The sequence below is a fragment of the Bos grunniens genome, chromosome 8, assembly GCF_055505025.1.
Source record: "Bos grunniens cultivar Pamir isolate PY7600 chromosome 8, Bosgru_T2T1.0, whole genome shotgun sequence".
NCBI lineage: Eukaryota > Metazoa > Chordata > Mammalia > Artiodactyla > Bovidae > Bos > Bos grunniens.
The window spans coordinates 8,006,974-8,030,093 of record NC_141172.1 but is presented as its reverse complement, the minus strand read 5'-3'; the positions used below and the strand labels follow the sequence as shown (position 1 = coordinate 8,030,093).

At 43.5% G+C, this 23,120-nt stretch overlaps 1 protein-coding gene across 8 annotated transcripts in view; it reads right to left on the bottom strand.

The window, feature by feature from the left end:
- KIF13B (kinesin family member 13B) overlaps window positions 1-23,120 on the bottom strand; it is a 209,474-nt gene that overhangs the window by 72,048 nt on the left and 114,306 nt on the right. For all 8 annotated transcript variants that reach the window (XM_086414759.1, XM_086414760.1, XM_086414763.1 and 5 more), the window contains 9 exons: window positions 19,951-20,081; window positions 15,344-15,430; window positions 12,868-13,058; window positions 11,932-12,142; window positions 10,684-10,846; window positions 6,745-6,891; window positions 5,434-5,583; window positions 5,020-5,148; window positions 710-880 (listed from right to left, as the gene is read on the bottom strand). In XM_086414759.1, the coding sequence (XP_086270885.1) occupies window positions 710-880; window positions 5,020-5,148; window positions 5,434-5,583; window positions 6,745-6,891; window positions 10,684-10,846; window positions 11,932-12,142; window positions 12,868-13,058; window positions 15,344-15,430; window positions 19,951-20,081 (1,380 nt within the window). The remainder of the gene's footprint in view (window positions 1-709; window positions 881-5,019; window positions 5,149-5,433; window positions 5,584-6,744; window positions 6,892-10,683; window positions 10,847-11,931; window positions 12,143-12,867; window positions 13,059-15,343; window positions 15,431-19,950; window positions 20,082-23,120) is intronic.

The window sequence follows — 23,120 nt, the reverse complement described above, 5'->3', positions numbered from 1 at the left end:
TGGGAAAGATAGCTCTAAAATGTTTGTTCTTGTCTCTTCTATCTTCACTTTCTCTAAAACAATAGTTTCTTAACTTTCCCAGATGACACTTTCTCCAGTAACTTATACAAAACACGGATTTTTTTTGGAGACAGGTACCATATATACATATACAGTCACACGAAAGTTAACTTTTGGTGGTGGAGGAGTTACGTGCACTGACACTGTAGTTTGGGTTTTCCCCAGCTGTTGTTATTGTCTTCAGTTGCTAAGTCATGTCCGACTCTTCCGCAACCCCACGGACTGTGTTACTGATGTACCTGACCACAGCGTTGTGAGTTTAAGCTGTACATACTGTGCACTGATGACACATTAGTCTTTGACTCCAAGGGCTTCCCTTGTGGCTCACAAAGTAAAAAATTTGCCTGCAATGCAGGAGACCTGGGTTCAATCCCCGGGTAGGGAAGATCCTCTGGAGAAGGATAAGGCAACCCACTCCAGTATTCTGACCTGGAGAATTCTATGGACAGAGGAGCCTGATAGGCTATAGTCCATGGGGTCGCAAAGAGTCAGACACGACTGAGTGACTAACATTTTCTCTTTCTCACCACTCTAAGAAACTGATCTAAGACATACACAGGTACCGAATTACTCAATAAAATATGGGTTATTTTTATTTTGCTTTGACCTGAGTAATTAAACGCTGACCAGGTCTGCAAAACACACTCACACTGCAGTGATCAAAGACAACCATGCACTGCGGCTCCTTGCTGACGGGAGAAGACGAGGTGTCCACCTCGGGAGCAACGGTGACTGGCTCCTGCTGATCCCAGAAGTCGTATTTGCAGAACACGAAGTGGGACAGATGCTGTGGCAACCCAGTGGCTTGAAGTATTTTCACCTGAAGAAAAAGGAAGGCTCTGTTTTTAACCCAGATAATTCCAAGAACTACTCTGAGTCAGAGACACAGGTTCCAGTCCTGACTATGCCCTTAACAGCTGGCTTTTGTTGATCACATCCCAGTCCCTTTCAATCTGGGCTCTATTTCTGCATCTGTGAAATGCCATATTTAGCAAGAGGCAGACCTAAGATAGCAATAATCTAGACTGAATACAAGTGGACATTTTAAAGCATTTACAGGCTGAAGAATAACATTTAAAATTCTAGTTTCTTTATATCATCATCTTAAGAAGAAAGTTCTCCAACATCAACACCACTTGATGATATAAACCTGGCCAACTATGGATATAGCACAAGGACACAGGGTTAAGAATGATGAATGAAGAATGCAAACAGTGGGCACACCAGTAAGCAGTAAATATTCAGAAAAGTATTTATCTGATATTTTAGTGTCTAACAAGGAATAAGGTTCTCAACTGGAATGTTACTTGCTGCTGAAGCATTTTTGGAAAATCTGAAGCACAGGGAACGTATGCTTTGAAGATCTGGAGAGTGAATGGAGGAAAAGAGAGATCGCGCTCGCTAACCACCCTCTTGCACCACCAACTGGCTGGTTGTTGACTGAGAGCTGGGTCAAAGGAAACATGCCCTGGGCTGCAGGGGTGTAGGGTTTTGTGATAGCTACATAAAACTAGAATATGTGTTTAATTGGCCCCAAACAAACCAGACCCAGGAGAAATACCTAGAACGGGTTTTAAAGCAGCCAACAGTCTATGCGTTTCTTTCAGCAGGCAGCATCAGGTCGATTTTTAAGCGGGAGTTTTTGTGATAAGCTGTGACAGTATAAAACTCCTCCAACTACAAAGGAAACTAAATCCTAAAAGTAACTAAGCCAAACTGAATTCTGACTTTACAATCAATGAGGCCAACCTCCATGAGACTGCGCACTGAGCATTTATTCACACCCTTCACTTGGTCACTTCCTGCACGCTGTATGATACACTTGAAACCTCCAGTGAGTAAACTTAACAAAAACAGATTTGAATGTGGCAGAAGTTTACATAGTTTCATAACCACAAATATAATCTTACTGTTTCAGGAAGTACCAACAATGACACAGAAAACCATGCAAAGCAAATGACTATTTTCTTCTCTACCAGGCACATGATGGGTAAGCAATGGATGGGGATTCTTACTCAGTTTTTCCTATGATGGCAACAAGACTGTGAAACATCTAGAGGGCAATGCCCAGGCTCTGGAAGATGATCAACCAGCACATTCTATTTGTCCAAACCAAAAAGAGCGATTGGTATTAATTTTTCATTAAAATTTTCATTTAAAAACCGTCCCCTTCTCATTAAGTGTTTAAAATACTTATTCTATTCTTTAAGTTGAGGCAATGTGGTATTTGGGAAGACTGCAAGATTCTGGAGGACACAGATCTAAAGATAAATCTCTGCCACTTCTTAACAGTAATTGTTTTTAAACAAATGACTTAAATCCTTAGTTTTCTTAGGCTCAGTTTTTCTTCTGTACAAAACAGGAGAGCTGCCTAATGATAGATGTGTGAGAACTAACCACACCAGTGAAACACAATGCCTGAAAACGCCACCAGGCGTACCACTGACTGGATGGATGTTCAGTACATACTTCGTTGTGATTGAATTCCATCTGAAAGCTAATTTTCCTTCTTAGAAATCAATCTCAAGATGGGAATGAATAACAAAGCAAGATTTCACATGCTGAACTCTCCTCCACAGGCAACTTCTCAGAATGAGACTGCCAGGAATAAAGAGTATTGGGAATAAACAAAACCAGGAATGATTATCTAGAACACAGGTTCAAGGTCTTGCATGCAGAAGCCTGAATCACCACCAGGTGGCAGAATACCACAGACTTCGACTTGCTGCTGCTCAAAATGTACGGCCCAGAAACGTCGGGAGATAATGAAGTTGTTTGAAGTTTCAAATATACTGATTTTATTTAATACAATTAAAACGATCAATATGTTAATATGTACATACTTTTCATCACAGAAAAATAAATCTAGTCTTCTTTTAAGGGCCAATAATACTCACATCTGTGATCTTTTAAGATTTTTTGATGTGGACCATTTTTAAGTCTTTGCTGAATCTGATACAATATTGCTTCTGATCTACCTTTTGGTTTTTGGCCCCAAAACATGTTCTCTGGCCAGGGATCAAGCCCACACACCCTGCAAGGGAAGGCGAAGGCTTTACCACTGACCACCACGGAATGCCTCATCTGTGATAACTTCAGTGTCCCCAAACGGGTTTCTTTTGTTTCTGTCCACAAATATTTTACTGTCATATAGTTTGTCTTCCTTTTATGCAAAAAGCTATTACATGTCAGACTATCGTGTCTAAAAACCACCTCCTCCTGGAAAGAATCCAGTTCCTTGGAGAAACGGCTGATTCCAGGTCTGGGATGAGAAATGTACGGGCTGCACGAGACCAGGGCAAGAAGGCTGGCACGGCCTCCGGGGTGAGGGTTGTGTCAAAGGGTCCCTTGGACTGCAAGGAAACCCAAGCAGTCCATCCTAAAGGAGATCAGTCCTGGGTGTTCACTGGAAGGACTGATGTTGAAGCTGAAACTCCAATACTTTGGCCACCTGACGAGAAGAGCTGACTCATTGGAAAAGACCCTGATGCTGGGAGGGATTGGGGGCAGGAGGAAAAGGGGATGACAGAGGATGAGATCGTTGGATGGCATCATCGACTCGATGCACATGGGTTTTGGTGGACTCTGGGAGTCCTGGCGTGCTGCGATTCATGGGTCGTAAAGAGTCGGACATGACTGAGCAACTGAACTGAACTGAAAGGACCCAGGAGCCCACTGAAGAGGCTCCCCTAGGCCAAAGATGGGGTTGTTTGAGCCTCGATGCAGATAATAAATACAAGAGATCACAGCTTATCAAGCATATTTAAATCCAAGAGTTTATATAATGATAAGAAGACACAAACCAAAAAACCCTCGCTTGTCAGTTTTGGATATTAGAAGGAAAACTATTTATTTTTAAAAGTAGTCAATAAAGGGAGACAGTGGTGTATTCATCCTGCCTCTCTGATAAAAACTGTATCTGTGAATAGCAAGATACTTGACAGAAAGATTCACTCTATAGCACAATTCCAGCTAATAAATGAAGCGATGATAGAATCACAGTGTTGTTCTTTTCTAACTCCTAATGAAATATCTAGGTGATAACCATCAATGATAGCAAACACTCCCCAAAGAAAACCAGGCATGCCGTGCCTTTTAATGGAAGCAGACACCTCATTCTCCCTGTAAAGTGTCATCCTGACTCCTCTTCTCCGTGTCAGCTTTATGTCTAGCTCCCAATTTACAGCAAGCACATCCTAACCCAGTAAAGAATTAGCAAAACCGAGACTATAAGACCATGTGAGATGACAGCCCAGTTTCTACACTAAGCAAAGCGTAAGATGAGAGAGAAGGTGCACGCACACACAGGAGGGAGCAAGCACAAGCACCAGAGCCTGAAGAGTAAAACATAAAACAGGCCAGAGACACATCAACCGAGACAACCACGGGAAATGATATTTCACAATGTCAAAAAAGGATTAATTTTTGCGTGTGGTACATCCTGGCTAGGCTGGGTTTTTTTTTTTAAGTTTTCTTCTTCTGAGACACATATTAAACTATTCTTGATGAAATACGATGTCTGGGATGCTTCAAAATAATCCAGGGGAAGGGGACAGTGGAGAAGCAGCATGTATACATGAACAAAGCAAGACTGAGCAGGAGCTGATGGCTGCCAAGGGACGATGAGTGGGCGGTCAGTAAGACCCTCCTCACTACTTTTCTGTACACTTAATCTCTTCTATAAACAAATCATACTACGTTTTCACTGTTATTTTCCTTTTTAAGTTACCCAGCGACAGAAATCCACCTTCCGAGGAAGACAGTATTCTCCTATGCTGCTTCACTACCGGTAACTTTCACACACTCATCTTTCACAGGGTGGCGTGTCTGGTCCATCTCTTTACAGAGGGCTGTTACAGATGGAGTCAGCAAGGCTATGCTTCCATCTCTGATAATTGTATAACCTCACAGGAAACATTCTGAAATCATGTACTGCTGCTGAATGGGACGAGGACTCACCATGCACACGAGCCTGTTCTCCTGGGGCTCCTTATCCGAGGAGGCATCCACGGGCTCATCCCCTCCGGCAATCCTCTCCCCGACGTCACCACTGAGGCGCATCACCTCCACGTGCAGCCGGCCGGCCACCTACAGCAGGGAAAGCAAAAGAAGATCCTTGCCCTGCATTTCGGCCTTCATCTGTTTAAGAGTCAAACGGAGGGCAGCTCAACGACGGAACAGGTTCTAATGGTGACTCTTCCTCCAAGTACTTGGAATAATCACCGTCAAGCGGTGTGCGAACACAGGCATTGAGAATACACACAGACGGCGCTCATTGTTACTGACGGGAAACTGTTAATGACAGCTCACTGTCACCACCCTGTGTTCCTGAACTGCCCTCTGCAGGACATAAGGCACGAGGAGAAAACTAACCTCTCCTTTCTGGTTGATGATCGGCACGGCGTACTGTAACTTCACGTCATAGAAGAGGGACTCTAGGAAGACATTGGCCACCCCGATGAGGCTGTGGTTTTCCTGCTCATCATAGAATGGATCTGCACGCCTGAAGTAAGACCGTATCACCTTTGAGGAGACATGAAAACATACAACTTCAGAAGATCACTTAAAACAGAAGAATTCAACCCATCACTTTTTGATAGTCTAATAACTTAGATGAAGTACAGCCCTGTGTTACACATGCAGGCACACACGCACACACACACACACACACACACTTTCTCATTCCCACTTAGAATGACGGTCAGCACCTTCATCTATGAGACAGCGACACCAATAACACCTCTTACTTCATCATTTCTTTTCCCTTATGAGGAAGCCTTGCCGTGAAAACAGATAAAACATACACTGACTGATAAACACAGCAGAGTGAATGAAACCAGTCTTCAGGTCTCATCCACATCTATTCTACTTGCTCCCACCAAGACATCAGACACGGTGCTGTTAATCAGAGGTGACCTCTTTACAGGAGCATGGTTTGTGTTTTGTTATTTGTTAGTAATATGGTTTCACTTCTGAGCTGAAACAGGAGAGGAGTACAAAAGAAAGTAAGAAAAAATTGCCACCTAACTATAAGAAGGCATTTTTATTGACAAACACTTGCACAAAACAAGAGGCTAAGGAGATGAACAACTCTGTGGGGCACTGGGACCAGCAGCATTGAAAATGTACTAATAATTCATATTTCTGTTTTAAACAGGTATAAGCTCATGGCTGACCTAAAGGAGCAGACCTACAATTTGAGGGGAGAGTTCCAGAATTGAGATTTATAGCACCTACTTTAGGATCAAATCGTGTTCAAAAAATGTTCCTCATAGTATAAATATTAAGGCACCACGGATGTTCAGTTAAAAATACAGATGTCGTAGGTTTATTATTTGCAAGGTTAAATGTGCTGAGAAATAGAAAAAGAGATACTAAGACAGTCTCTGTCCTGAATAAAACCATGGGACTCAAAAATGCATAATATGAAGAAAAGCCAGAAAGAACAGAGGATTCTACTAGAAATCCAGACAACACGAATGCAGAGAAAACAAAAGACATGCCATAAAAATAGGTTATTAAAATTCTTGACTTGCTAAATAATTTACAGGATTAAAATAAATATTTTATTTATAAAACTGTATTTTGGAAAACTGAACAGTTCTTCCCTAAAATGGATAAGACTCATCCCTGCATGGCTCCTTCTGTGACGATCAGCTCAGGAATCTTTGTCAAATAACCTACCGGGGTGTCTTCTTCACATTCCTTCCACTCCTGATAAAGGTCTCTCATATCCAGTAACCTGTTGTCCAGTTTTTCCAAGGACCAGATCTGCTTCCCTTTTCCTTTTCTTCTCACCTGGATAGCAGGTTCACTAAGGAGAGAGCCTCGCTGTGAAGAGAGTGAGAATGACTTTGTGAAACACAGAGACACTGGCACAAAGTGGGCATCAACCCCAACATTCCACTAATACACCCACCGGTCAGACGTCAGCAGCTGAAACGGAAACCATATCGTTCTTTAATCTGTTCAGTGCGAAACTTTCCAGAAATCTTACAAGCTGAATATAATCCTTCCTATCTAAGTGCAGTCAAAATTTAAGAATAAATATAAATTTAAATCCCAGAAAAGTAGACCACGTTTAATGGAAAGTCAAAAATGTCTTAACTGGGGGGCTTCCCTGGTGGTCTGGTGGTTAGGACTCTGTGCTTGACTGAGGGGACGTAAGTTCAATCCCTGGTGGAGGAACCAAGACCCCTCATTCCATGAGATGTGGCCAAAAACCCAAGTGTCTTAATCGGACTATCATATGACCAAAGAGAACCAGTGGGGAGGAAGAGGGTCCTAAGCAGTGAATGAGAAGGGCAAGTTTCCTGGAAGGGGTGGTTAAGAATGTTTTTCTTTCAAAAGTTTGAATGACAATTTTTTTGAATGGCTAGTATCCTAATGCAGTACCAAACCCAAGTGATTAAAAGAGTAAATTGTGAAAAGTATCCTGTTTACTCATCTGGAGGCAATAAATGATACCAACTTCCAAATACACAGTTTGGATTTATTATTAAAAAGTTAAAGGGCTTCCCTGGTAGCTCAGTGGTAAAGAATCCACCTCCAATGCAGGAGATACGGGTTCGATCTCTGATTTGGGAAGATCCCATGTGCCGTGGAGCAGCTGAGCCTGTGCAACACAACTACAGAGCCTGAGCTCTGCAACAAGAGAAGCCACTGCAGCGAGAGGCCCTCACGCTGCAATCAGAGAGCAGTCTCAGCTCACTGCAACCAGAGAAAAGCTGTGCAGCAACGAGGACAGCCGAACAGCCACAACAGCCAAAACTAAATGAACAAACAAAAAATACTTTAAAAATAAAATGAAAAAAGTACAGAACCAGCTAGAGATGCCGGTTGTACACAATATTGTGAATATACTACAGGACACTGAATTGTTCCTGTTAAAATACTAATTTGATGCTGTGTGAATGTCATCTCGGAAAAAAAGAAACAGTACTCCCTGAATATTCCCAGCTTAGAAAAGCAACATGCTTTTTTAGAAATATAATATTGGAAAAGACTCTGATGCTGGGAGGGATTGGGGGCAGGAGGAGAAGGGGACAACAGAGGATGAGATGGCTGGATGGCATCACTGACTCGATGGATGTGAGTCTGAGTGAACTCCAGGAGTTGGTGATAGACAGGGAGGCCTGGTGTGCTGCGATTTATGGGGTCGCAAAGAGTCGGACATGACTGAGCGACTAATCTGATCTGATTACTACTTTTTAAAATATTTATTAATTTATTTGGCTGTACTGGGTCTTTGTGGTAGCATGACAGATCTTTAGTTGTGGCATGTGGGATCTAGTTCCCTGACCAAGGTTTGAACCCCAGGCCCCCTGCATTGGGAGCATGGAATCTTAGCCACCGGACCATGAGGGTAGTCCCAACAATGTGCTTTTATGTAGGAAAAACATTTAAACTTTTGGAAATCACAGAGCAGAAAGTAAAAATGCCTCTGTATATCTCCCCCAGAGAGATGGATCTAGCAGATCACTAATCAATTGAGATTTATTAGAATTTTTAAAAAACTCTTCTGTCTGCTTAGAACTTTAGAGAATTCTGAAAGACACTCAATGTTGCCTTAACATCTGGCCTATTATTAGTTCCCTAACCCTAACCCTTCTGTTCCAAAGAAACAGAATTTACATAATGAAGAAAGGATTTTAGAACTGTGAAGTTCAAAAATTACCAAACTCTCACATATGCGGTCGCTAAGAGTCGGACACGACTGAGCGACTTCACTTTCACTTTTCACTTTCATGCATTAGAGAAGGAAATGGCAACCCACTCCAGTGTTCTTGCCTGGAGAATCCCAGGGACGGGGGAACCTGGTGGGCTGCCATCTATGGGGTCGCACAGAGTCAGACACGACTGAAGCGACTTAGCAGCAGCAGCAGCACATATGGTAAAGGCCCTTCTACCTTATATTCAGCCAGCTAGGGAATAAATATCTGATTACAAAATCCTACCTAATCCACCAAAAATTACATACTAACATGATTGAGAACTATAAAAGAAACCCATGTAAGAAAGAAACATCTGAATGGCAAGGAGAGGAGATTTTGCTGGAAGGACTGATTCTGAAGCTGAAACTCCTATACTCTGGCCACCTGAGGCAAAGAACCAACTCATTAGAAAAGACCCTGATGCTGGGAAAGATTGAAGGCGGAAGGACAAAGGGATGACAGAAGATGAGATGGCATCACCAATGCGATGGACACGAGTATGAGTAGGCTCCGGGAGTTGGTGATGGATCGGGAAGCCTGGCGTGCTGCAGTCCATGGGGTCGTAAAGAGTCGGACACGACTGAGCGACTGAACTGAACTTCCCCCATTCTTTTATTAGACTTCTTACATAATACAAAAAAAATTTTGTGACCTTGAATATTTACATGAAACAACTAGTGAACAGTTTTGCCATGCCATCTATTGACAAGTAGAAGATAACATTCTGGAGGTAAAATGAACACAACTTGGGCAGGGAAGGGAAGGATGGCAGAAGAGCAAAAGGAGGGGAAGAACAACAGAATCTGCCTGCCAAGGCAGCAGACCTAAGTTCAACCTCTGGGCTGGGAAGATCCTCTGGAGAAGGAAATGGCAACCCATGCCAGTGTTCTGGCCTGAGAAATCCCATGGACAAAGGAGCCTGGTGGGCTACAGTCCATGGGGTCGCACAGGGTCAGACATGACTTGGTGACTCAACAACATTATTAAAAATAAAAAATCTGTGACCTTGGATACTCACATGGAACAACTAGTGAACATTTTTTCCATGTCATCTATTGACAAGTAGGAGATAACGTTCTATTGGTAAAGTGAGAAGGTCAAGTGTTAGTCACTCGGTCACATCCAACTCTTTGCGACCCCATGGATTGGACTGGAGCCCACCAGGATCCTCCATGCTTGGACTTCTCCAGGTGAGAATACTGAAGTGGGTTGCCATTTCCTTCTCTGGGGGATCTTCCTGACTCAGGGATCAAACCAGCATCTCTCGTGTCTCCTGCATTGGCAGGCAGGTTCTTTTACCACTGTTCCACATGGGAAGCCCCTCTTGTAGGTAAAATGAACCCTTAACTTGGGTGGGTAGGAAAGGACAGCAGAGGAGCAGAATGAAGGGAAGAACCACTTGGGCAAGATTTATCAGGAAAGACTTCTTGGAAATAATTTAAACAAACTTGAAAATAGGAGTTAAGTAAAAGAAATTGCTACAGGGACTTCCCTGGTGGTCTAGTGGTTGAGAATTTTCCTTCCAAGGCAGCGGACATGGGTTCAATCCCTGGTCAGGGCACTAAGATCCCAGGTGTCCCAGGACAGCTAAGTCCCCCCGAGAGACCCGCCCACCACAACAAAGATCCAGCACAGCCAAAATTTAAAAGAAAAAAAAAAGAAGCTGGTAGAGCTGGGCAAGGGGGTGGAAGAGGATGTTTCTAGTGGATAAAACCATTTATGCACAAAGAGAATTATATGGAAGTAATTCTGATCGAGAGAGGCAGACAGGTCCCAATGACCTAGACTGTGGAGGATGCGGGCGGGGAAGAGGGCAAACTCCCCGCTCCCATGTTTAAATAACCCTGGTGAAACAGGAAGCAGTTTTATACAACGGTTTCTTTGGTCGTTTCATTAACAGCAACCTCACCTTCCTGTTGGCATCGAGACTGGAGGCGGGAATCTGGAGGGTTACTTTATATTCTGTTCGCTTATCCAGTTCTTCCGCGATGTAACTAGCTTCTCTCACCAGCAGATTGGCTTTCACAATTTGTTCCCTCAACCTCATCAGGCTGTTATTCAGTGTTGCTTCTCTTTAAAATAAAATGGGGAGGGGATAACCATTAGAGCAGCACATGGAAATATGATATAGCACATAAAACATGAATGCCAAACTGCGAACCAAGCTTTACGACCGTCTCCTGCACACAGAGATACATCTGCGGCACCGCCCTGTGCATGCACCCGAATGTGGGCTACGTCACCAGTGCTGGCACACGCTCCTGGGGGAGGCTGGCCAGAGGCTAGGGCTTGGCAAACTTGACTGTGTACACAAATCACCTGGGAATCTTGAGAAACTGAAGATTTTGACTCAGTATATCTGGGGTCCCTGCTGTGCATCCTCAGTCCCTGAGTCGAATCCAACTCTTTGCAACCCCATGGACTGTAGCCCATCCGGCTCCTCTGTCCATGTGATTTCCCAGGCAAGAAAACTAGAGTGGGTTGCTATTTTCTTCTCCAGGGGATCTTCCCGACCCACGGATCGAACCCACATTTCCTGCATTGGTAGGTGGGTTGTTTACTGCTGACCCACCTGGAAAGCCCGTATCTGGGGTGGGAGACCTGAAATGCTACATTTCTGTCAATCTCCAGGTGACAGAGATGCTGCCTGTCTGCTGACCAAACCCTGAAGAGCAGGAGGTTAGTTAAGTCCACTCTGTAACTATGGTGAAGACATTTAGCACAATGCTCATCAGCCCATATAAAGATCAAACTTGCAATCTGAATCTTACTGGCACCATGCTTTACCTACCTGATATACCACCTCTCTTTTTGTCCTTTTTTAAAAAACCATCTACCCACGCCTCAGAACCTAAAGTATAATACAATGATAAAGTATAACTTCTGAGTACACACACCAGTTTATTCAAATCCAAAAGCTATTTATACCCACTGAAAATGGGGTGGCACCTCAGAGGGGTGGCTTTAAATACATCAATATAAATGGATAATTCCTTATATCCCTCCAAAATGGGGGCAAAAAAGACAAGGCCAAGTGGTTCTTAGCTGTAACACTTACAGTATAACTCATGTTTAAATTAAGGTCTAGACTTTCCCCTCCGTCTGTCACGCAGGTGGGTCAGGGTGACAGGTAGCAAGGGCCCCACCACCCACCTACCTCTCTTCCGTCCACTGCCGCAGGCGCTGCTGAGCGCTGGGGGAGTGGAAAGAAAACCTGTCGGAAGTGCGACCGCTCTGCTTCTCGGGGGACAGCCGCCTCCGGAGCTGCTCCAGCTCGTGCTCGTACATGAGCCGCTGGCGCTCCAACGCAGACCGTTTTTCCTCTTCGTGCTGCTGCTCCAGGCTGTTCAGTATTGACTGCATGGGATCTAAACAAGGTTTTTTGTTTTTGTTTTTTTTCAAGGCAAATAACAAACAAAAGGTTAACTGCACAACACAATACGCAGGAAACGCTGCTCTATTTTGTTGTTTGTCACAAACAATTAATAATAATGTGAGTTGTTTTTACATTTTTTTAAATTGGCGTATAATTGCTTTACAATGTTGTGTTAGTTTCTGGTGTACAACAGTGTGAATCTGTCATAAGCATACATATGTCCCCTCACTCTTGAGCCTGGCTCGAAACTGGGTCATTTGCAGAAATGTGGATGAACCCAGAGTTTGTCATTAAGAGTGAGGTCAGTCAGAAAGAGAAAACCAAATAACGTAAGATTCTTAAAGACAGCTAGCTTTCCTTACTCCCAGTTACTAACCATATAATCTATTCTGTTAGATACTTGCTAAACTATCTTCTGTATAGAAAAAGCAGGTCTACACATAACCTAAGACAGAGGCCACACTCCAGAAATCCACTACAATAATAAGCCAGGGACAGTCAAGTCTCAAACCTGAGAAATTCTACCAATGAGAACAGTTTGAAGTGACTTATATATCAAGGCAGAAAAAATAAGTTTTTAAAGCCACAAAAGAATTGAGTACAGAGGAACAACATGAAGATGTCTTTTTGCTAATGTTTAAAAAGTCTCCAATGTAAATATCTCTAACCAGTCCAGCAACTTTGTAAGATTCTGAAAAGCAAAACGGGTCTGCTCACCATTACTGCCCAGCGCCTTCATGGTCACCTCCATCTGGGCGTACTCATAATTGAAGTTGATCTCACTGGACACCTCACTGGACGAGTCTCCGTCAACATCCAGCTGCTCAGAACTGGTGTCATTCTTCATGGATATGTCTTGCTCCTCATCGTCTCGATCTGCGTTCTTTTTCTTTTTAGGCAAATTAAGTCTTGAGAAGAAAAAAGAATATTATCTTTTAAAGAAAGATATGCATTTATTCATTCCAGTCATTAAATAGTGGCATTTGCTAGATGCCAAGGGGATACTATAAATAGAAGGCAATTGCTCAGTTGGTAAAGAATCTGTTTGCAATGCAGGGGACCTGTGTTCAATCCCTGGGTTGGGAAGATCCCCTGGAGAAGAAAGCCACTACCCACTCCATTACTCTGACCTGGAAAATTCCATTGACTGTATAGTCCATGGGGTCTCAAAGAGTCAGACACGACTAACTTTCACTTTTCACTACACTCAGAAGTTTATATTCCAGTAGTAGAAATAAAACACAGACACATGTGCCAATAAAAAAAGTAAAAAAGGTAGCTTAAAATGCCACATGCATAAAACGAAGATCATAGCATCCAGTCCCATCACTTCATGGCAAATAGAAGGAGAAAAAGTGGAAACAGTGACAGATTTTATGTTCTTGAGCTCCAACATCACTACAGACGGTGACTGCGGCCATGAAAATAAAAGATGCTTGCTCCCTGGAAGAAAAGCTACGACAAACCTAGACTGCATATTAAAAAGCAGAGATATCACTTTGCCAACAACAGTCCATATAGTCAAAGCTATGGTTTTTCCAGAAGTCATGTATGGATGCAAGAGTTGGACCATAAAGAAGGCTGAGTGACAAAGAACTGATGCTTTTGTATTTTGGTGCTGGAGAAGACTCTTGAGAGTCCCTTGGACTGCAAGGAGATCCAACCAGTCCATCCTAAAGGAAATCAGCCCTGGATATTCATTGGAAGGACTGATGCTGAAGCTCCAATACTTTGGCCACCTGATGTGAAGAGCTGACTCTCTGGAAAAGACCCTGATGCTGGAAAAGACTGAAGGCAAATGGAGAAGGGGGCGACAGAGGATGAGATGGTTGCATGGCATCACCAACTCAACTCATTTGGCCATGAATCTGAGCAAACTCCAGGAGACAGTGGAGGACAGAGGAGCCTGGTGTGCTGTAGCCTATGAGGTCACAGAATCAGACACAACTTAGTGACTGAACAACAACAATAACCTCACAGTCAAATAGGACAGGAAGGGATGAAAGAATTGGAACTCATCTGAGCTGAGCCTTAAGGGGTGAAGAGAAAGCAGGCATTAGGACAGAGGCAAAATGGAAACCCTCACAGCCTCTGGAGAAATCATAAATAAAACATAGAGATACACAAAATCTGTACAGCCAAAGTTGTGAGAGAGAATCGTAGAAAAATCAACCTAATCCAAACTATGAAGGCTCTGTACACTAAGCCAAGCAATCCATGCTTGATTTAATTTGAGAAGAAAAAGATAAACATTTTCCACACTCTCTGTAGCCCTCTACTCTCTCAGAAATAATCGTGATAGCAGCTGGCCCACCAGCTGAGGATCGAGCTTGATATCTGAAACCCAAGTGCCAGGGACAGGAAGGGGAATAGATCAAGACTTAAGTTCTATACTCTATCCAGCCCGCTGGTCCTCACCAACACAACAGCAGTTTCGTATGGGAAAAGATGTCCAGTCCCAGCTCAGACTTTCTCAGCCTCCCTTGCAGCTGAGAGGCAAATTCTAGTACATGAGGGGTCAGAGGAAGGTCACCGGGGACTCCAGGGAGATGCCTGCTTCTTCTGCTCAGGAGAGTCAGGGCTAGTCCTGCCACCCCTCACCCTTGCCTTCTTCGGGGTGTCTGAGTGCTGCTTTGATGCCTGGAGGGACGTGGCCCTCTTTAGACCACAGGGAAGAGGCAAGACAATGCCAAGACTTCTGCCATGACTCTTTCGAGAGCCTGAGCCAAAGCCAATAACCATCCTCCTTGGGAGTTTCTGTTTTGTCAGAGAAAGGAACTGTTTAACCCAGAGTCAAATCTGCCATCGGATGCAGCTGAGAGCATTCCTAAATAAAACATGAGCCTCCTTTCACAGACAAGGAAACTAAAACCACTACTTTTCAAAAATGAAAAATAAAAATATAAGCATGTCAGAAAAATAATTAATGAATTCTTATGCCAGATGGCAAAACAATCATCTTCCATTGGGAAGTAAAATGTAAAAATATGTAACTGAATCAGGATTTCTCCTGAGTCCATTGTTCACGTGCCCCTCAGGCTCAAGCCGTATAGGGAACAAGCATGTGTATACTGAATAAATATCAATATACATGTGTGCACAAAATACATATATTTATGGCATTAAGTTTACTTTTTAATGCACAGTCTTCTGTTACAGAGCACCTCCCTCTTTAGGAGCATGACCGTCGTACCTGAAGAAGTGGTTGTTTCCCCACAATATCCTGTCCCCGTGGTGCAGCTGAATAGGACTGGATACAGAGGAGCCATTTACAAATGTTCTGTGGAGAGAAGAGGCCAAACATGTGAACAATGATTATCATATCCTCTCCTTCAATTTCTCCAATACAGGAAAAGCAAAATAACCAATTCCCCCAAAATAAAACCCCCTTGGAGAATAATTTTTTTTTATTTCCTTCTTTGCTGATTTACCTAAAATGCCTATGGTATCCAGTGCTGTAGATAATTAACCTCTATTTTTCAAAGTTCTAAATTTGTTATATAGCATATTAAGGAGTAAATATGGAACCATTACAGCTAACGATACAAAGACAGTGGCAGTGTACACGACAACTAGAGCAAGCACGTCCAATCTACGCAGACAGAAAAGGCCAATCAGCCAACTAAACTCAGAGCCATCTACAGTGGCAGTAATGAGCAATGAGACCTGTTCAATTCTTAACTTCCTATAGCACAGGAAAATGCCCATATCCTATCAATATAGGAGAGTTGTAAGATCCACTTGACTGCTCACCCTGACAATGGAGTTCAACACAGAAATGGTGGGTAGAAGATTATTAAGGAAAAACTTCAGAGGGGTGGGAACTAAATAGAAAATCACATATGCCATTATAAGGCTGATATTACAGGAATATCTCTGTCATCACATCTCTCCCACTGAATGACTCATCTGCTTAGAGGATAAAGGTCTTTAACTTGACATTAAAGGCCTTGCAAAAGGAAACCCTCTTCATCTTCTTTCCCTGTTCCAGTGAATTCTCAACTCCAGAGGAAAAAAAAAAGCGGGGGAGAGGGTGTTATGCTCTGTCCACTAAACAATGATTTTCCTTTCCTCCAAAGCGAGGGCTGTCCTAGTCCTATAACTGGGAAGAGGGCTCCTGTTCCTCTTCATCCCCCTGAGTCTCAACTCAGTTTGATTCCTCGCAAAGCTGCTTGATTTGTCCAAAGCCCAGTTTGATTTCTACTTCCTCGGTCACTCCAGCCTATATTACCTTAAAATCTTTAAATTCCTAAAGCACTCATCTGGCTTTGTACAGATAGTTATTTTTAACATATATGCACAGACATTGAACCTTACTCTGCATCTAGACTCCACTTACCATGTGGGCTTTTAACAACTTTGGAAACATTTTTTGATTTTCTGCTGTGCTGGGTCTTCGTTGCTGTGAGGGCTTTCTCTAGTTGTGGTGAGCAGGGACTACTCTGTTGTGTGAGGGGGCGTCTCTGCGGGGTGGTTTCTCTTGTTGTGGAGCACAGGCTCCAGGGTGAGGGCTTCGGCAGTTGCGGCCTGGGGGGACCCTAGAGCACAGGCTCAGTAGTTGTGGCCCACGGGCTTAGCTGCCATGTGGCATGTGGGATCTTCCCAGACCAGGGATGGAGTTTGTGTCTTCTGCATTGGCAGGTGGATTCTTTACCACTGAGCTAGCAGGAAAGCTCCATGTGGGCTTTAAACACTAAAGGCCATTGGTCTCTATGTTCCTATAGTCTGATTTATTCAAAGCATGAGCTCAAAAAATAGAGTTATGACAAGAGGGGGCCTACTGAAACTAGCAGATTTTAGCCTGTATAACACAAATTCCTTAAATACAGTGAGGAGTTTAATTAAAGGCAAACACATATACAAGCTTATTTTCTAAAGCTCAAGCAGTTAATACATAAAAGCATGACTATAAACAGTTCTCAAAGTGCGGTCTGCAGGAGATCCCAAAGATCAAATTTATTTGTGTAACAACACTAACCTACCATTTTCCACTGTGTTGACATTTGCATTGGCAAAGAATAAAACTATTGGTGTTTTTGCACAAATCAAGGCAATGGCATCAAACCCTTATTAGTAGTCACTGGATTATTCACTGCTGTGCATTCACAATTTTTAAAAATGTTTCATTTGAAAAGGTCCTTGATGAAGGAGTAAAAATCAACTGTACTCCAATAAAAATTTTAATTAAAAAGTAAAAATAAATTTATGAAGATAAACTATTAAAATTACTACTTTTGGTAAATCTTGACCCTTGAGTAGTACGCAACTCCTTAAAACATTCAAGGTGACAACATGAGCAGCACACAAAGCGCTGTGCGGAAGCATGCCAAAGTACACCAGCTGTCTTGAGCAAAGACACACAAAGTGATTTTCTGGCACATTTTCTCAAAAATGAACAAAGGCAGCCTGTCACTTTGACCAAAGTAATTGACAGTATTTGTTGCCAAGCTTTCAAGTGAAAATTAGAGTTTCAGGAAATTTGTGTCGATGTCCTCCAACCAAAGACCACCAGGAACACTCCCGTAGTTAAGCCGGTTAGGTTTATCACTCATACCAAGGGAGATGCCACCCCAGGAAGCGTGGGGTGTCAGAAAGGGGAGAATGGGAATGCTGCAAGGAATGGGCTTCAGCTGGACAACCCAGGTGACGACCTGAGGAGGTGGGAGTCCTGTATATATTGGATGCTGTCGGAGAGCAGGAGTAATTCTATGACTGGGTTTGTCAAAAATCTTATTCATAGAGGGGAGACAAGGATGAAGTTGTAATTGGTAAAGAAATAGCCACTCATATCAGCTGAGAGAAGGTGTCTGGTATTTTGTGTGTGGCATAGTGACCATGGGCTTCCCAGGTGGCGCTAATGATAAAGAATCTGCCTGCCAATGCAGGAGACGCAAAAAGATGCAAGTTCAATCCCTGGGTCAGAAAGATCCCCTGGAGGAGGAAGTGGCAACCTGCTCTAGTATTCTTGCCTGGAAAATTCTATGAACAGAGGAACCTGGAGGGATACAGTCCATGGGGTCACAGAGAGAGACATGACTGAGTGAGCACACAGCGACCTTGGTTTTTGTCTCTGCGGAGACAAAATTATTATATGACCTGTTTCATCTTATTCTGTCACAGCCTCAGAGTAACCTTCCCTGGGGTTGGTGTCTGTGAGATTATTTAATGGGAGAATAGCGTGCCTGCGCCCAGCCAGGCTACGCTCTTTTTTTCTTCCTCATTTGCATCCTTCACCATGAGCTTGATAGCTTCCAAACATTTAAAGACTTTATGGGTGAAATCAGTGATGATATTAATGATTTTTTATATGATGATGAATCAGCATTCAGAAGATCAGTATATCAATTAACCATTACGTATAATAGTTACATAGACAGTTACACAACAGACAATAACAACCTTAAAGCTGAAGGAGATAAATGGACAAATAGTTTGTATAATGTTCTGCCTTTTCATTACTTACTGAGCACTTGTATTATCAGTCTGGTGCATGTGCATGTGCTCAATAGTGTTCGACCCGTGGCAACCCCATGGACTATACAGCCCACCAGGCTCCTCTGTCCATGGAATTTTTCAGGCAAGAATACTGGAGTAGGTTGCCGTTTCCTCCTGTAATATTAGTCTGACATTACGTGCTAAGGATAGAAAACCAAAAAAGAAAGGTCCTCATCCTCAAAGGGCCCCCAGGCCCATGCGGTAACAGAGGCTAGCAGCCCACAAGAACACCTCATGAAGTGCTAGCATAACAGGAAGCACAGAGTGCTCTAGAAACACACACTGGGGGCCCTTATTTTAGACTCAAGTAGATGACGACAGAGCTTAACCTTGAAGGTCAAACAGGAGTTAGCTGGCCAGAGGAATGGCAGATGCAGAGGAAGAGGAGATAAACAGGAGGGGCATAAAGGACTTTGTATCAAGAAGACCCAAAAGCCATCTGGCTGTACGCAGCATGGACCAGAAGGAAGATCAGGCTGCTGGCAGGGATGCCAATCAGGATTTGACTGGGGGGCAGGGAGGAATTCCCTGATGGTCTAATGGTTAGGACTCTGCACTTCCACTTCCCGGGGCCTCGGTTCGATCCCTAATCAGGAAATCAGGATACCACAAATCATGCACAGCAAGGTAAAAAAAAAAAAAGATTTGATGATGAAGGCCTTATTTAAATAAGGTGACGTTAGTATGTACAGAGAGGAAGGATGGGTTTAAGCGGTATTAGAAAGTTAACCTAGAGCCTGTTCACAGAGTGAAGTGTGTCAGAAAAACAAACACTGCACATTAACACACATTATGGAATCTAGAAAAATGGTACCGATGAACCTGTCTGCAGGGCGGCAATGGAGACACAGACAGAAAACAGACTTGTGGACACAGCATGGGAAGGAGAGGGTGGGCCAAGCTGAGAGAAGCGCTGAAACACACACATTACCACGTGTAAAACAGACAGCTAGTGCGAAGCTGTTGTGGAACACAGGGAGCTCAGCTCCACGGTCTGTGACAGCCAAGAGGGGCGGGCTCAGGTGGGGTGCACGCAGAAAGTTCAAGGAGTGGACATATGTATCCTTGTGGCTGACTCACACTTTTGTATGGCAGAAACCCACACGACATTGTAAAGCTATTTTTCTCCAATTAAAAATAAATGTGAAAAAAGAAAAAAAAGTTAACTATTAAAGACTTGGTAACTATCTTCGTTAAGCTGAAGTAAAAGCCAAAAACAAGGCCGAACGACCTTATACCCTCAGTTAGTGTACTTTCTTCCTCTTAAAAATTACTGTGACATTAACACTAAATAAAGGACATTACCTGGTGTTCTTTTGAGGAGTCAGCATAACCTGGCCTTCTGGCGTGATGTCTATGATACAGTGTTCAGGAAGAATTCCCATGCCACACAGCTGGATATCTTGGGAATTTGCTGAACCTATCAGTGTATGTTCCTATAAAAGAATCAAATTCACTGATTAATACTGCATTCCTGCATGTACACAAGCTGAAACTGTCTACTCTCAGCTCCAGTACGTTACCTTAAACTCTCAGCTCTGTACCCATGACCTTAGCTAAAAGATTTTTAAAGCAAATGGAATAGTAGGGGGAATTCCTGGCTTTCTCTTAAACTCATTATACAAGTTGTATTTCCTTATAAGGAATAAGGCACTGAATTGAGTTATATAACTTTTAAACCTAAACACTACAGGTTTATATTAATGGCTATACTATATCCTTATTTTCCATTGCAATCTTGATTCAAAATGTTTTATCCTACTTCAAAGCCTGAACCAAGTGTCAATTCAGTTCAGCTGCTCAGTTGAGCCTGACTCTTTGCAACCCCTTGGACTAGAGCACACCAGGCTTCCCTGTCCGTCACCAACTTCCAGAGCTTGCTCAAATTCATGTCCATTGAGTCAGTGATGCTGAAGCTGAAGCTCTAGTACTCTGACCACCTCATGTGAAGAACTGACTCATTGGAGAAGACCCTGATGCTTGGAAAGATTGAAGGCAGGAGAAGGAGATGACAGAGGATGTGTCAATTTCCGTACCAAAAATACGGATCTGAAAACTACAGGTACCCAAGTTGTACATCACCTACCTGGTGTCAAACAAGATGAATCGACAAAGATAAAGAGCTATTCAAATACAAGGAGTTTGAATTATTTTTTAAAATCACGTGGTCTCCCAAGACCTCATAAAAGATACGGCAGACAGCAGATGCATTCTTCTTACCGTATACCCCCAACTTTTCAATTCTCTAAGCCCCAACCACCAGGGTCAGTTTTTGACAAGTAACTGAAAAAAAAAACGGACATAAAAATTGAGCCCTTTCTTCTGCACTTCAACTTTTTTTTTTAATTTATTTATTTGGCTGCGTCAGGTCTTACTTGCAGCATTTGAACTCAGCTCTGGCTAGTTCCCTGACCAAGGACAGAACCCGGGCCCCTTGCACTGGGAGCTCGGAGTCTTAGCCGCTGGACCACCAGGGAAGTTCTGTGCTTCAACTTTTGACTGCACTCAAATGTTGATATGACTGGGATCTGTCCCCAATAAGCCCACTTCTCCTATACACCTGGATCAGGGGTCAGACGTGAAATATTTTAGGCCTTGTGAGTCATACAAAATTACTCAATTCTGTCCCATAGTGTGGAAGCAGCCAGACAATACACAAAAGCATACGTATGGCTACTTCCCCCCAAAATTTACTTATGAACACTGAAATCTGAACTTCATGCAATTTTCACATGTCCAAAATATTATGACTCTTGATTTTTTTCCCCAACCGTTTAAAAAATGCAAACACTACTCTTGGCTCCTGAGCCACATGAAAACAAGCAGGGGGCAAGATTTAACCCGTGGAAGTAAGTTGCTAACCACTGGCCACAATGATCTCATCCAGCCCAACAGGCTTTAAATATATATCAAGGTCTCTACCTATCTATCCAAATCACCACCCAGGAACTACAGACTTTAGTTCCACCATTTTCCCGCCTCCACCACCTCTGTCCTAGGCGCAGTCACCATTATTTCTTGCCCACTTGGTACAATTTGGATGTCTAACGAAATTTCAAAGTTAAAGCGCCAAAGCAGACCTTTGCTTCCACCCCTCCCCACCCCACTGAGTCTATTCCATTCCCCAATACCAAACGTACCACCACTGCCCAGCTGCTCAAGTGAAAAAGCTCAGATTCTATCCTGCAGTCTTCTCTCTGTCTTACCAGCCTTCTTCCAGCCCCAAGTCCATCACAAAATCCTCTCAGACTCTCCCTCTGACATGTACCAAGACTCAGTTCCCTTCCCACCTCCACTATCACACCCTCTTGCCTGGGTGAATATGGTGCTGTTGTTGTTGAGGCGCTAAGTTGTGTCTAACTCTTGGCGACATGGATGGTAGCCTGCCAGGCTCCTCTGTCCTGGGATTTCCCAGGCAAGAATACTGGAGTTGGTTCACATTTCCTTCTCCAGGGGATCGTCTCGACTCAGGGATGAAACCTGAGTCTCCTGCACTGGCAAGCAGATTCTCTGCTGCTGAGCCACCAGGGAAGCCCAGGTGAATATAAGAGCCTTCTATTGCTTCTCCACTTCCTTCCCACCACACCCCACCTACTTCCACCATCAAGAGCTGATCACACAATCCCCCTACAGAGAATCATCTAATGGCTTCCCTTTGAACTTCTAGGAAGCTCAAATTCTTACCCAGGCTTACAAACCTTCTGTGATCTGGGCCCTAGCTGCTGCTTCTACCCCAGGTCCCAGCACTCTGCCTCTCCTGGAGCATGATCCACCCGCACAGGCCTTTCATCCATTCTTTGAGCACACTTGATCGCTTCCTCTGCCTGAAGAGTTCGTCCCCTGATCGTCTTACTGGTAGTTTCTGATCATTTCTACCTCAGCTTTTAAGGGCACATCCTCAGAGAGGTGTATACTGAGCTGACAATGAGAAAGAACCACCGTCTTACTCTCGTGCCTGAATTCCTTACGTAGCACTGACTGACTGTGGGTTTTCTGTCCATCTCCACAGCTAGCGTGGAAACGCTGAGAGAGCAGAGGGCAGCCTGTCCTGCAACCTACTGCCTCACCACTGTATTCCAAGCATGTAACAGAGGCCTGCTGCACTGAGCCATTAAGTAAAAACAAAAGAAAGATAAATGAACAACCATTTCCCTTAGCATTCCCCTCGGATTCAGAGGAAGGTCTCCCCTCCTTTGTCCACAAGCCTGATAATTGCACTCTTGGTTCCAATTCTTCCCATCTCTCCTGGGATCCCAGTCTAATAAAAAGGCCTCTTCCCTTCCATTATTTTCACTTTCCCTCTTCTGGAGGTTTCTTCTCTCCAGTGCGCTGCAGTGGGGTTTCCAAGGAAACAAAGAGCTGGGATCAGAATTGCATTCTGGTATCCGGTTCAGTCCTCAGGGAATATATACGAGAAACACAGGGACAGTCCAGGCCAATGTCTACTCCTCGATTTTGGCTGAGGCTTCCTGGTC